Source organism: Chelmon rostratus, chromosome 2 (genome assembly GCF_017976325.1).
Source record: "Chelmon rostratus isolate fCheRos1 chromosome 2, fCheRos1.pri, whole genome shotgun sequence".
Lineage (NCBI taxonomy): Eukaryota > Metazoa > Chordata > Actinopteri > Chaetodontiformes > Chaetodontidae > Chelmon > Chelmon rostratus.
In genome coordinates this window covers 29,881,091-29,893,544 of record NC_055659.1, presented here as the reverse complement: position 1 = coordinate 29,893,544, position 12,454 = coordinate 29,881,091, and the positions used below count along the sequence as shown (strand labels likewise).

At 41.8% G+C, this 12,454-nt stretch overlaps 1 protein-coding gene across 5 annotated transcripts; it reads left to right on the top strand.

Moving 5' to 3' along the window:
* The first annotated feature begins 428 nt into the window (after positions 1-428).
* Positions 429-10,721, top strand: zc3h11a (zinc finger CCCH-type containing 11A). 5 transcript variants are annotated; one of them, XM_041960110.1, is made up of 18 exons: positions 448-503; positions 844-925; positions 2,108-2,179; positions 3,096-3,243; positions 3,354-3,473; positions 4,137-4,260; positions 4,371-4,553; positions 4,661-4,726; positions 5,373-5,546; positions 5,947-6,018; positions 6,124-6,222; positions 6,406-6,465; positions 6,582-7,094; positions 7,270-7,343; positions 7,439-8,006; positions 8,341-8,513; positions 8,723-8,925; positions 9,394-10,721. In XM_041960110.1, the coding sequence occupies exons 4-18, from the start codon at positions 3,190-3,192 to the stop codon at positions 9,614-9,616; spliced, it is 2,706 nt and encodes a 901-aa protein (XP_041816044.1). In that variant the 5' UTR covers positions 448-503; positions 844-925; positions 2,108-2,179; positions 3,096-3,189; the 3' UTR covers positions 9,617-10,721. The 5 variants fall into 5 exon arrangements, with proteins under 5 accessions (XP_041816035.1, XP_041816058.1, XP_041816052.1 ...); XM_041960101.1 differs by having other exon boundaries at positions 429-925; XM_041960118.1 differs by lacking the exon at positions 844-925 and having other exon boundaries at positions 437-503.
* Positions 10,722-12,454: the final 1,733 nt, after the last annotated feature.

Here is a 12,454-nt window from a genome sequence, read left to right as displayed (position 1 = left end):
CAACAACACAGCAAAACCAGTGGTGGTGGAAGTAATCATAAACGCTTCTCACTTGTGTGAACGTATGCAATTTTTTCAGCAGGTTGTACGTTAAGTATCAAAACTAAAGGTGACTGCTCATACAGCAACGGAAAGCAACCGTGATATCGGTATATCTTCCTATATCATATTGTGTTGATTATTATTCTTGATTCAACTATGTTTAGTACAATTGTGTAGTTGGTCGACGTTAACTAGTACATTTCCCTCTGAATTGTAGTGGAGTAGAACTAATTAACACAGCATGAAAACACAGCACCACAGGCATCTCTGTATCAAGAAGTTGCTGAATTTACAGTCTTTCCAGTGGACCCGAACGCAGCACACTCGTTGGCCCACCCTCATGTTTTTATCCTGCTGCCGCCATTTTGCTTTAGTCTTGCACAGCTGCGGCAGTGAACGGCCTGGGACGGAGTCTTTCCGAGACTACTCAATTTTTTTAAATCTTTTAAAATCTGAAACTGGTAATTAACCTTGCATACTTTGTTTACATAATATATTTGGCTGTTACACTGTAGTGTTAGATATGAAAAAGTGAATGTCAAGGTAATTACAAACTAAACAACCGTCTTAACATTTAGCTAAAGCTAACGATAGAAATTGGTCATTTAGGTAGGCCTCTGTTATGGAGCAGATGATAAGATAACCCTTAACGACAAGAGCGTATTATGTTAACGTTGATATTTATTTGATGTTCAGTATTCTGATAACAGCGAATAGTTAGCCAGGCTAACTAATATTCAAAACTCCTCTATTGTATATTTAAAGTTAGCTAACGTTATTTTAATGTTTGTCGATTTCTAGTCGTACAGTAGTGTTTCTTCATCACTGCTGGGAATCGCTCGTAGTTCGTTCCAGCTAGCTTTGGGCTACTTTTTATTAAACAGTAAGTATGTGATTGTTTTCTTGACTGTCTTGGTTTTTAAGCTTGACCATACATATCTTGAACCAACACTGAAGGTGACCTGTAACGCATGTTATCTGCCAAGAAACGTCGATTCTAGTAAGCGGTCTCAGATATGTTAACGTTGCCCGATTAGTGACTATTATGACTGTGCCCCCAGAAGTATTTATTTTTAATGCGAATTAGTAACTCTGTGAATCATTATTTTTAACCCGTTTTTTTCCGTGTAAGTGCATTTTGTTATTGAGAGTTAATTTTCCTGGTCCATAAGATGGAAGCCAGAGTTGTTCTTCAGGCCGATCATCAGTGTCGAACTAAGGCCTCCATGTCTAGACTGCATAAACAGCCCAGGTCTGGGCTCCCACAAACTGCAAATTCAGTTGTTCTTCATTCTGGATTAGATACCTGAAATATGTAAACGTGGGTTGTAATGCAATGTAGTAACAGCAAGTTTGTCCACTGACCTGGACCCCTGTTCTAGCGTGCTTCTACTCTTGACTCTTGATGCTGTATCTCTGTGTGGAAATGTCCAACTGTCTCCTTTGTATTTGTGCACAACTGTCTGTCTCTTAATAACCAATTTTCAGTTCCCTGGGGAGCGTTTTTCATTGATTTGTAGGTTTAAAACCATCCTCTTGGTCCTTTCTGGGAATCCCTGGATATGGATAGCTTGCCCCCTTCAGAATACATTGGCAGAAGATTTTTTTTTCTCTTCAGCATTGGTAATCAGCAGCTGAAAATCTCTAGAAGCTTGAATATCCTGCCATTTTTTTCTACTGCATCACTCAAATGTCACCAAGTGTGCAAAATGCCTCCGAGCCCAAGAAGAAGCTGAGGATTTTTCCACCCACCATCCCTCGTTTGTCCCCTTTTCAACACATCAATTTAACCATTTTTGGATCGTTTTTTTTTTTTTTCCTTTTTTCTTTTCTGGCTGTGTATGTCCCCCTATTGCTTTCTTTCCTTGGTTACACCAATTAATAAAAAATAATAAAAAAAAACCCCAAAGGACTATATTGCACCCTCCATCAGTAATGTTTAGCTGTCTGGCGGAGATAAAGATGTCTCAGACAGTCTCAGAAAAGGGATGTCGTAGGAAGACAAGTGTCTCTGGGCGATCCACCCCCCTTTTCCTCTTATCTCATGGATCAAGTGTTCCTTCAGGACTCCATACCACCTCGGTGACATCCTACCAACAGTGCGCTCAGGAGGGAGACGACTTCATAGCCACCTCAGGTAAATGTGGCACAATACTAAAATCAAAACCACATTTGGCGCATTAGTACAGACAAAATGACCAACCGAAGACTCAAAATATGTGTGGCGGCTTATTGGCCATCTTAATTTACATTTCTCAGAAGCTGTTTTTAAATCCCCGAGAAAAAACATCACTGATTGGGCAACACGTTACATAATTAGTTGTGTCGTGAGTTTCCTGTTTTTTGGTTTAAGTCTCAGTCCATTTACATTTTTTATTCTGCTCATTTCTCAGACAACAGCGTCTAAAAGTAAAAAAAAATTGCCAGTATACAGATTTTTACTCTTTGCACGCAGCGACTTTAAATACTGCTCAGCCTTAAGTCATATGATATAATTATAAAGCAAAATCAAATTCTTTCACCAGTACATTTGACTCTTCACACGTAAATGCAGGCAAGTGCTTTTCAAAGAACAGTTCCTCTATGTGGTCCTGTGCTGTGTCTCAAACAAACAAACTACAAATAGAGCTTAGGTCACATTGAGGACATTTGTCCTCAGTGCATGGTTCATTTGATCTGAAGTAGATTGCTGCATTGAAATGACAGCACCTCTTTGCTCTCTCCCTAGCCCCAGTTTTGCATCACATGTCATTGTTTTTACAAGAGACTTTTGCATTTATGATTGCATTTAAAGTACAGAAATGAGTCCATTTTTACTTAAAAAGGGAAAAAAAAACAACCCCAAACCCATAGGTTGTGTAAAATCATACTGCACTTAATTCCAGTAAGAATCCTGTCATTCAAGTCATTCAATTTTGTATGAGAAAGAAACTACAGATGGCCGTATTGGTAGCAGTTTTACATCTCTGACTGTTGGAAACTTCTTGTGATTTGATGTAATGGAGTAGGCTTTCTCTCTCTCATATTTTGCTGTGGTCTGTGTTCTGTCTCAGGAAGAGTCCTGTTGGCCCTGAAGAGACCCAGCTGCTAGGCTTAAAGGTCGTAACCTCATCACCTCCGTCACTCAAGACGCATACCAGCATTACTATGACCAACCATGGAGATGACTGCTACTTCTTCTACTATTCCACCTGCACTAAAGTAAGCAACATTTGAGTTCAAAGCTCACATTTCCACATATAATGTGACCAGTCGGAAAGTGACAATGAGGAAGAATGTCAGTGTCTTACTGTTTGTCATTTGTTGTGCAGGGAGACAGTTGCCCCTTCAGACACTGTGAGGCAGCTATGGGCAATGAGACCGTCTGCAACCTCTGGCAGGAGGGACGATGCTTCCGTAATGTCTGCAAGTTTCGCCACATGAAGATCACAGTAAGTAAAATTGAAATATTTGTTTTGCTTTCTGTTGCTTTCAGTTGAAAGCTCAAAAGTATCTCCTTCAAGCTTTGCCCACTTGAGGCTGCGTGTGTCATGAGTGGCCATTACCGAAGGGTAGAAAAAGTCTCCCATTAAGCCTGAGCCAGGAGCTCCACTCCTGCCTCTGGACCTGTTGGGAGGAACACTTGATACACTGGTAAAGCAATCAAATAACAAATCAGTATGCTACAATGCAATGAAAGCAATTCATTTAATAAAATATGAGTGAAATGTCTGTAGCTTATTATTTAAGCTTTTTTCCAGTATATTTATAAAATGTGCTATGTGTCCAAATACTTGCCTTCAAGATCAAGCTGATTGAATTATTGGCTCTTTCTCTATAATATCAGCTATTAGCTCCAAACTTTGCAGTCCAAAGTCATGGGTTCGCTTTTCTGTTCCGACATCTTAACCGTATTTTGTTGGTGAAATAATAACACAATCAGTGTACAAAAGTGAAAATAGAATCGTACAAATATCGTCCTGAAATAATATAGTTTGAATTCAGCTATGATGTCATGTATTAGGGCAAATTTTATGTACATAGATCTAACTGAGATGTGATCAGCCCATCTCCATATTGCTGTTATAAGCTGTTTATCTCTTTCATCAAAACAGAAAAACCGAAAGGAGATACCTTGTTATTGGGAGAACCAAGCAGCCGGCTGCCAGAAGCCACACTGTGCCTTCTTCCATGAAAAGCCCCGCTACATTGACGGCATGTTTGTCTCACCTGATAAAAGTGAGTGGGCATTGTTTAAGCAAACACGCTGACAATTGACATGTACAGTTTAAGATAATTAAACATCCACCTATGAAAGAAGGTAATGATAATCGATGTAATTCTCCCAGGTCTAAGCAAGAATGAGGAACAGCCGCATGAGGAACCAGCTCCCCCACCAGCTGCCCCTCTCCCCACTGCAACCAATCCTCAGCTCAGAGGTGTCATCAAGACAGAAGCTCAGGAGCCAGTACCGAGTCCCACCCATCCACCTGTGGTGATCAATCCAGCAGATGATGACGAGGATGAAGACGGTAACCTGGATTTGATCTTAAAATGACTTCTTTGTTTCCTCTAATCCTCATTTTGAGGCAGAATTTTCCTTGTGGCCTTAATCACTCATGAGTCTTTATGTTTCCAGACCAGTTCTCAGAGGAGGGAGAGGATGGCAAGCTTGGCTCTTCCTCTAGAAAACTACCCAAATCAGGTGAGATGTTTGGGCGTCAGTATACGTCCACTGAAAGGGTTTTTGCCACTGACAGGATCCCTACACAGACAGTCCAAAACAGAGTAAGATCTATTTTGTTTAACCAGAGTCAGCTGTTATATCGTTCTGGCCAAAGCCACCAGACTCTGCTCACAAAAACAGTCAACAACTGAACAGTCATTTTATCATCATAGAGCAAACTTCATTCAAATGCTACAGAAACAAAATACAACTGTTTCTAAAGTCTTCCCTGTTCATCTTTCACTGTTCCAACAATCACCACCAACTGGTTTGGTCAAAATAAACCCTTAATTCACTGATTTGGGAGAGGAGCAAGAGGGAGGACTCAGACTTGAGTATGTCCAAGCTCAACAGATTTTCCCGGAATAAAAAAGTAATTACGGAACAACAGAAACATTTTGTACCTCCTGTTCATAATGCAGTGCTTTCAGTGCAGCTGCTGTGGCAGTACTGCTTCTTCCCCCCAAAGTTAGATATTAATTTTCACTTTGTTCCACAACCAGATTTTCACATTTTTTTTTTGCAATTCAAATATATATTCACAAACATAATTCATCATAATTTGTGACCGAAGTGGTACTACTTCCAAATTGTGTGTTTATGAGATAATGTTGTGCCTTGACAGATGACTCGCTGAACTTTGGAGTGAGCACGCTGGAGGAGATCCGGCTGAGGAAGGCCCTGAAGGCCAGCATGAAGAGAGCTGGTTACCCCATCCAGAGTGCTGATACCTCAGCCAACAGAGAGAAAGAAAACATCCGGTCATTTTTTCGACCAGGCCTGCATGAAGCGAGAGACGGTAAAGAGCAGGACTTGTGAGATTGTCAGCTTTCAGAGAGTTGGATACCCAACTCTGCAACGTTCCTCCCATATCTACCTTTATCTTTACATACTTACATACAATAACATACAATTGATGAAATATGTATGATTAGTTTAAAGAAATGTGAGTGTCAGATTAATAACGAATCCAGAAAACTTTCATACTAGCTTGACAGTAGACAGCAGTTGCTCGTGTGTATTTCAGTCGCACTGCATGTTTTGGACAAATCAATGACTGGACTATAGCTATTGACAGATAGGTCCTACTGCACTGAAGTATACTTTTCATAGCTTTGAAGCAGCGCCTGTCTTGGCTCTGTTTCTAATGTGATGATGACCCTGTTCTCAACCAGCAAATGGTCCCTCTTTTAACCCAGGCCTACTTGAAGAAGCTGAGAGCCCAAGAGGCAGTGTGACTGAAAGGCTTGGGAGGAAGATGCCCAGCACGGGTAAATTTGCACCCTTGTTAAACCTCATCTACAGATTTCATTTGAGTGCTAATAATGCTAATTTTAGAGTAGAGATTAGAAGCTCATGACTTGTCCTTGGTGTAGATGTGAAAAGCAGAGAAGGTGTCCCACTGAGAAGGAGTCTAGCTGAGCGTCTGGGCAGAGTTGTGGATCAGGAAGCGCCATTAATGCCCCTGAAGAAAGGTGAGTAGCATGAGCGCCTGTGTTTTACCCAAATCATGCTTATGATAGATGATGTATTTTAAGATGCAAAGAGCAGTGTTGCGACTATGAAATGTGTATGTAACCAGGTTGTTGTTTTGATGGGGCTCATCATTTCCAGTCTAGTATTAATGATATTTCTATTTAAACTTCTTTCTTCTGCAGCTTTGATGCCTGTCAAGGAAAGACTTGGATTGTCTGCAGAGTCTGTTGCCACTCAACCAGGTAAGAAATCTGAAGAAGATCAGAGGTTGATGATGATGACGGTGATTGTTGATTATTTTGTCTGAAAAGATGGTAATGATTAACATCTTTTTGTTGTCCCCCACATTTACCAACAGCTGAAACCAACAAAGAGTCAACGGAAGGTCCTGAGCAGATTCACATCAAAACTCTGGAGGAGATCAAACAGGAGAAGGCAGCAAAGTCTCAGTCAAAAGGGGGCCCTTCAGTCGTGGCTCCAGAAATCAGCAGTACCAAAACCACCAGAGGTGTCAAACGAGCCATTAGCATAAAAGACCACTCCATTAGCCACGTTAAAACGTTCTCTGAGATTCTTTGTGCCAAGAAGAGAAGACAGGAAGAACAGCAGGAGCAGAATAAGACGGCCAAACACACTGTGGAGAAAGCTCTGGGAAAGAGCCAGGCAGAGCCTGACACAGCCAAGCCTGGTCCTGAGGCCATAAACCTCGGGGGTGTAAGAGTAAAGACCCTGGAGGAGATCCGCAGGGAGAAGGCAGAGAGGATTCAGGCTCAGCAGGCCCTGGAGGCTAAAAACAAAGACAGCTCTGATACTGAGGAAAACAGTGCTAAGAAGCCACGCCTACTGCGCATCAGTAAACCAGCGTCCCAAAGTAAGACAGCATTCGTCATGATCACAGAGTTTTGTTCCCTGTGTGTGGACACAGTTATAGTTATTAATTCTACGACTGTAAATGTCTTTCTGACACATTACATTTAGAGTTTACGAAGCATTATCTTTTGTACCATGTTTCTGAATTTCTAACATAGTTTTTATGTTGGACTCAGCAGGCAACACCACAGCAGAGAAGAGTGCTGAGGTGACAGAGAAGCCACTGAAAAGTCATGCTGTTGCTTCTGAGGTATGGTCTCTTGGATACTGCAGTATTGGCTGTGGCTACTTGTTATTGTGTTGACTCTATGTGATGGTAATTAATCTGTATCTGTATCTTTCTAGACAAATGTTACCAATGGTAACAGTGTCAAGGTCAAGACCTTCGAGGAGATCATGAGGGAGAAACGCCTCCGCAAGCAGGAAATGGAGGAGCAGGCCAAAGGCTCGAGTGAAGCAGAACCTGGTCAGAAACAGACCACTGAAGGAACCCTGAAGAGAAAGGTTCCTGTTAAAGTCAGTCTCACACCGCCAGGCTCTTCATCACCTTCCTCCACCACTCCGGTCCCTGACACTACCCTTTCCACCCAGAAGGTCCCTGTTCGTAAACTGATCCCCCTCAGATCCAAGGCTGCTCTGAACAGCAATACTACTCCTGGTACCAGAGGGGCTGCTGGTACCTCAGTCCCTGTGAAGCAGAGCTCTTCTCCACTGGAGGCTGAGACTGAGTCCTGCTCTCAGAGCCCCAGCAGCTTAAGGGAGGTCCCAGACAAAAACACAAACTCTACCACATTGTCACCAGCCAAGCAGACCAGAGTGTCTCCTCAGGGTCCTGTTGCAGAGGCCTTTACTGCTGAAAAAACACTGAACAATAATCAGAAGAAATCCCCAGAGCACACTACAGATACCAAAGGTACCCCACCTTCAACTCTGTCATCCATACTTCATTTTGCAACCCATGTTTCTGTGAATAAGTGTTTGTAAGGTAACCCACCTTAGACTTGGATAGGCAAGGAAAGCCTAACTTTTTCACAGAGTACAGTCTGTACTCTGTGACTTCTGAAATGGCATGTAAAAAGAAACTCAGTTTTACTTTACTGAGAGAAATGTGATTGTTTGGCCACATCTACAAATAACTGCCTTTAGACAGGGTTTGTGTCTATTCCACACAGAAATGATACCAGGGAAGGATAAAGAGCTCTTCAACTCTGCCATTCTATAGCATTAAAACTTTGCTTTCTTTTTAGTGAGGCCCAAACTGAATGTGAAGCCGTCTGTCATGAAGCTTGCAGTGCAGGTGAAACCAGGCCAGAAGAGGAGAGGAGCAGAGCGATCTGCTGTCGCTGCTGTTAAACCTTTGAACAGCGCCTCCACAGTGTTGGAGGAGCCACTACAGGAGACAACATGCAGAGACAGACAGGTAGGTCGGCACACAGGGCCAGTGATGGTGAATTTATACTTCCTATGCCTGTGTGGAGCACGTACCAGGACCTTTTCAGATGTGTCTTAAATTAATTTGATGTGGCACATTTCATATTTGCCTTTGCCTTGTGTTCCCTTATATTTCCTGATTTGTGTAATCTAAACAGTCTAGTGCTGTTAATGACTTCCAGTGACTTCCATTGTCAGGTGTTGGCATCTTCCAGTGCAGAGGCTCAGCTGAGCTCTGCTGTACCACCTAGTCCCAGCACCTTGTTGGACTCAGGCTGCAGCTCCAGCCCACTAAGAGAGGAGCTCCAGACTGTCCCTGTCTTCAAACACAGTCAGAGCCAGGAAACCAAGCCAACTGTCAGTGTTCCTTCTGCCAGAGAGGCCTGTACAGTCCCCCAAAGGTAAAGGTCCAAGGAGATTTTAAAACTTCAGCTCTGAACATCAGCACTAATGAGTGCACTTGTACGCAGGCGTGGGGAGTGATAACTAGCAATTTCTTTACGTATGATTCTGTGATCATGAAGAAACAATGATTTTTACAGGATAGACAGTGTTTTCGTGTTGACCTTGTAATGTTTGGTTTACTATAGAATGTGAACTCATCACTCCCCAGGCGAGGAGTGTGAAATACTGATGAAGAACAATCAGTGATGACATCCTTTCTTAAAAAATGTTCATTCTTTTTTAAAAAAAAACCTCAAATATGTCATTGCTCAATATGACCTTTACGGACTTTTCCACACAAACAAGGTAGTTCTGAGACTGTCCCAGTGAAAATCGATTAAAGTTGTTCTGATGTTTTTCACATCTGACATGAACCAAGCATTGTCAGACACGACATAAATAACAAGACTCTCTGTATATTTCAGCCCAGTGCTGAAGACTCCCACTCAGCCAAAGTCACGGAGAACAAGCGTAGCTGCGTCCCGCACCATCTCCACCTCCAACGCTGCTGCCTCCGCCTCTGCTGTGGACGACTTTGAGGAGCTGATCAATGAATTCACTGACGACCATTTGGAGGATGAAGACGTGGACCCTGCCATCGGAGAGGATGACCTGCTGCAGGAACTGTCAGAGATGATTGACAGCTGAGGGCTCCATTGAGCTCGATCAACACGCTGCTCTAACTTGTCACCCACAACCGTGTCTGGTGACTCTATATTTTAAGGAAGTGAAGACCATCACCCACTATCCACCACAAAGTGTTTCAAAAAGACATTTCTTTTTCTTAAAAGTTGAACTTATTTTAAGCTTTAGGTTCATCTTTGTTTTCATTTTCATTTCCTGTCCAAATGATTATCTGATGCCCCAGGTGTTGTTCTGCAGTGCGTTGATTTTTTTATCATGTCTCTTTATGATCATTGTCAAATTTATCAGTTCCTGAAAAGAGAAAATGAAAAAAAGATCTGGTACTGGGAGACGTGAAGAGTTTGTCAAGAATTCCTGCAAGTTAAATGTTAGGAATGATGAATGTGTCATTTTAGAGAGAAGTCATATGTGTATACTGTGTATGCAAAGGGAAGAGCAAGCTCAATCTAGAAATAATGAATACTGCACTTAACAGTAGCTGCCCCCAACTACCTTTGTTTTTTTTATAACAGTGAGTGGACAAGACTGCTGTTGCCCAGCTAATTTCCAGATTATGACAAATACATGTTTCAATTTTACTGCAACAATGACCCTGTCAACAAAGCTCAGGTCAGCACCTGAGAGGACATCCAAAGTTTGTCAGTCATGTTACTGTTATTGATCATTTTATCCATCAGGTATATGTGCTCTGTTGAATTCTCTTCAAGATCTTGTGGAGTGCACCTTCTATCTGTGATGGTCCCTAACTGGTTTTGTAATGTTTGAAATGTGTGTATTTTTTTAAGCAGTTCTTTTATTCAGTGGGCATATTTTGGAATAACTAGTCTGGGTTAAGTGCTCCTGGTATTTGTTAATTAATGAACACCTCAGGGATGGTTTCTGATGTTTATATGTTCTTTATATGATTGACAGATGCTGTATTACAGTTCAACAATGCTGTCTTTGTTTGTCTTTTTCTCTTTTGTGTTAGCATTGGTTTGTCAATGTGGTCTGAGAAAAGACCAACTTTTGGTCATAATATGTGTTTGTTTTGTCCTGACCCTTTCCCACAAACTTACTGTTCAAAGTGACTTGTACAAATTACTGTGTAAATAAAAAATACTTTTAACTTTGTGCCATGTTTGCGAACTAATATCAAGTGCCCATGCATGAAAGATAGAATTGGTATCTGTTTTGTAACTTAGCTTGTAACAAACACATCCTTCTATGTTTATCTATTTCATGTCACACAAAAATTACAATGAGGTAGTAGTATTTCAATTACAACCCTGATTCCGAAAAGTTGGGACTGCATACAACATACACTCACCGGCCACTTTATTAGGTACACCTGTCCAACTGCTTGTTAACACAAATTTCTAATCAGCCAATCACATGGCAGCAAGTCAATGCATTTAGGCATGTAGACATGGTTCAGACGATCTGCTGCAGTTCAAACCGAGCATCAGAATGGCGAAGAAAGGTGATTTAAGTGACTTTGACACTGCGTGCCACTGCTGTCAGCTAAGAACAGGAAACTGAGGCTACAATTCACACAGGCTCACCAAAATTGGACAATGAAAGATTGGAAAAACGTTGCCTAGTCTGATGAATCTCGATTTCTGCTGCAACATTCAGATGGCAGGGTCAGAATTTGGCGTTGACAACATGAAAGCATGGATCCATCCTGCCTTGTATCAACGGTTCAGGCTGGTGGTGGTGGTGTAATGGTGTGGGGGATATTTTCTTGGCCCACTTTGGGCCCCTCAGTACCAACAACATTGTTTCAATGCCACAGCCGACCTGAGTATTGTTGTTGACCATGTCCATCCCTTTATGACCACACTGTACCCATCTTCTGATGGCTACTTCCAGCAGGATAACGCACCATGTCATAAAGCTTGAATCATCTTGGATTGGTTTCTTGAACATGACAATGAGTTCACTGTACTCAACTGGCCTCCACAGTCACCAGATTTCAATCCAATAGAGCACCTTTGGGATGTGGTTGAAGGGGAGATTCGCATCATGGATGTGCAGCCAACAAATCTGCAGCAACTGCATGATGCTATCATGTCGATATGGACCAAACTCTCTGAGAAATGTTTCCAGTACCTTGTTGAATCTATGCCATGAAGGATTAAGGCAGTTCTGAAGGCAAAAGGGGGTCCAACCAGGTACTAGCAAGGTGTACCTAATAAAGTGGCAGGTGAGTGTATATTAAAACAGAATACGAACTGAGCCCGAGCCAATCGTGTTCACAAAGTGGTGAACCTCGCTCCATCCTCGCTGTGAACCACTGAGCCTTTCAAGGATGCTCCTTTCATACCCAATCATGATGCTATCACCTGTTACCAATCAACCTGTTTACCCGTGAAATGTTCCAAACAGGTGTTTTTGGAGCAGTCCACAACTTTCCCAGTCTTTTGTTGCTCCTGTCCCAGTTTGAAAGGTTTTGTTGCATCAAATCCAGAATAAGCAGATAATTACAAAAATCAATGAATCGATCAATTAACCCAAACCTAAACTCACTCACCACTGTCTTTGCGTTTCATGTTTTTTTCACCTACACATTTTTGAATAGTATTACAGCCTCTGAAGTAATAGTCTCTAACACTGTAGCAAAGTCTTTGGGGGTGACCAGGAGTTTGAATTCAGAAAGAAATTCTGGATAGGGTGACAGAATTTGAACTGATCAACTGCCTAAATGAAATGATAGTTAGAAACCCTATTTTCAAAGAGTGATTTCTTACTGGAATGTCACTATTGTTCCATATATAGTGCATTTAAGGCAATCTCTGTGTTATGTATGTATAATGTCACCTCCAAGTTCCTGTTAAGTATCATACACAGAGCAGACTT

Bases quoted from the DNA above. Each gene is read 5' to 3' on its own strand.
- zc3h11a (XM_041960101.1), top strand. From the start codon at position 3,190: ATGACCAACCATGGAGATGACTGCTACTTCTTCTACTATTCCACCTGC. The intron at 4,554-4,660 runs GTAACCTGGATT...TTATGTTTCCAG, and splicing joins TGATGACGAGGATGAAGACG to ACCAGTTCTCAGAGGAGGGA. The intron at 8,514-8,722 runs GTAGGTCGGCAC...TTCCATTGTCAG, and splicing joins CAACATGCAGAGACAGACAG to GTGTTGGCATCTTCCAGTGC.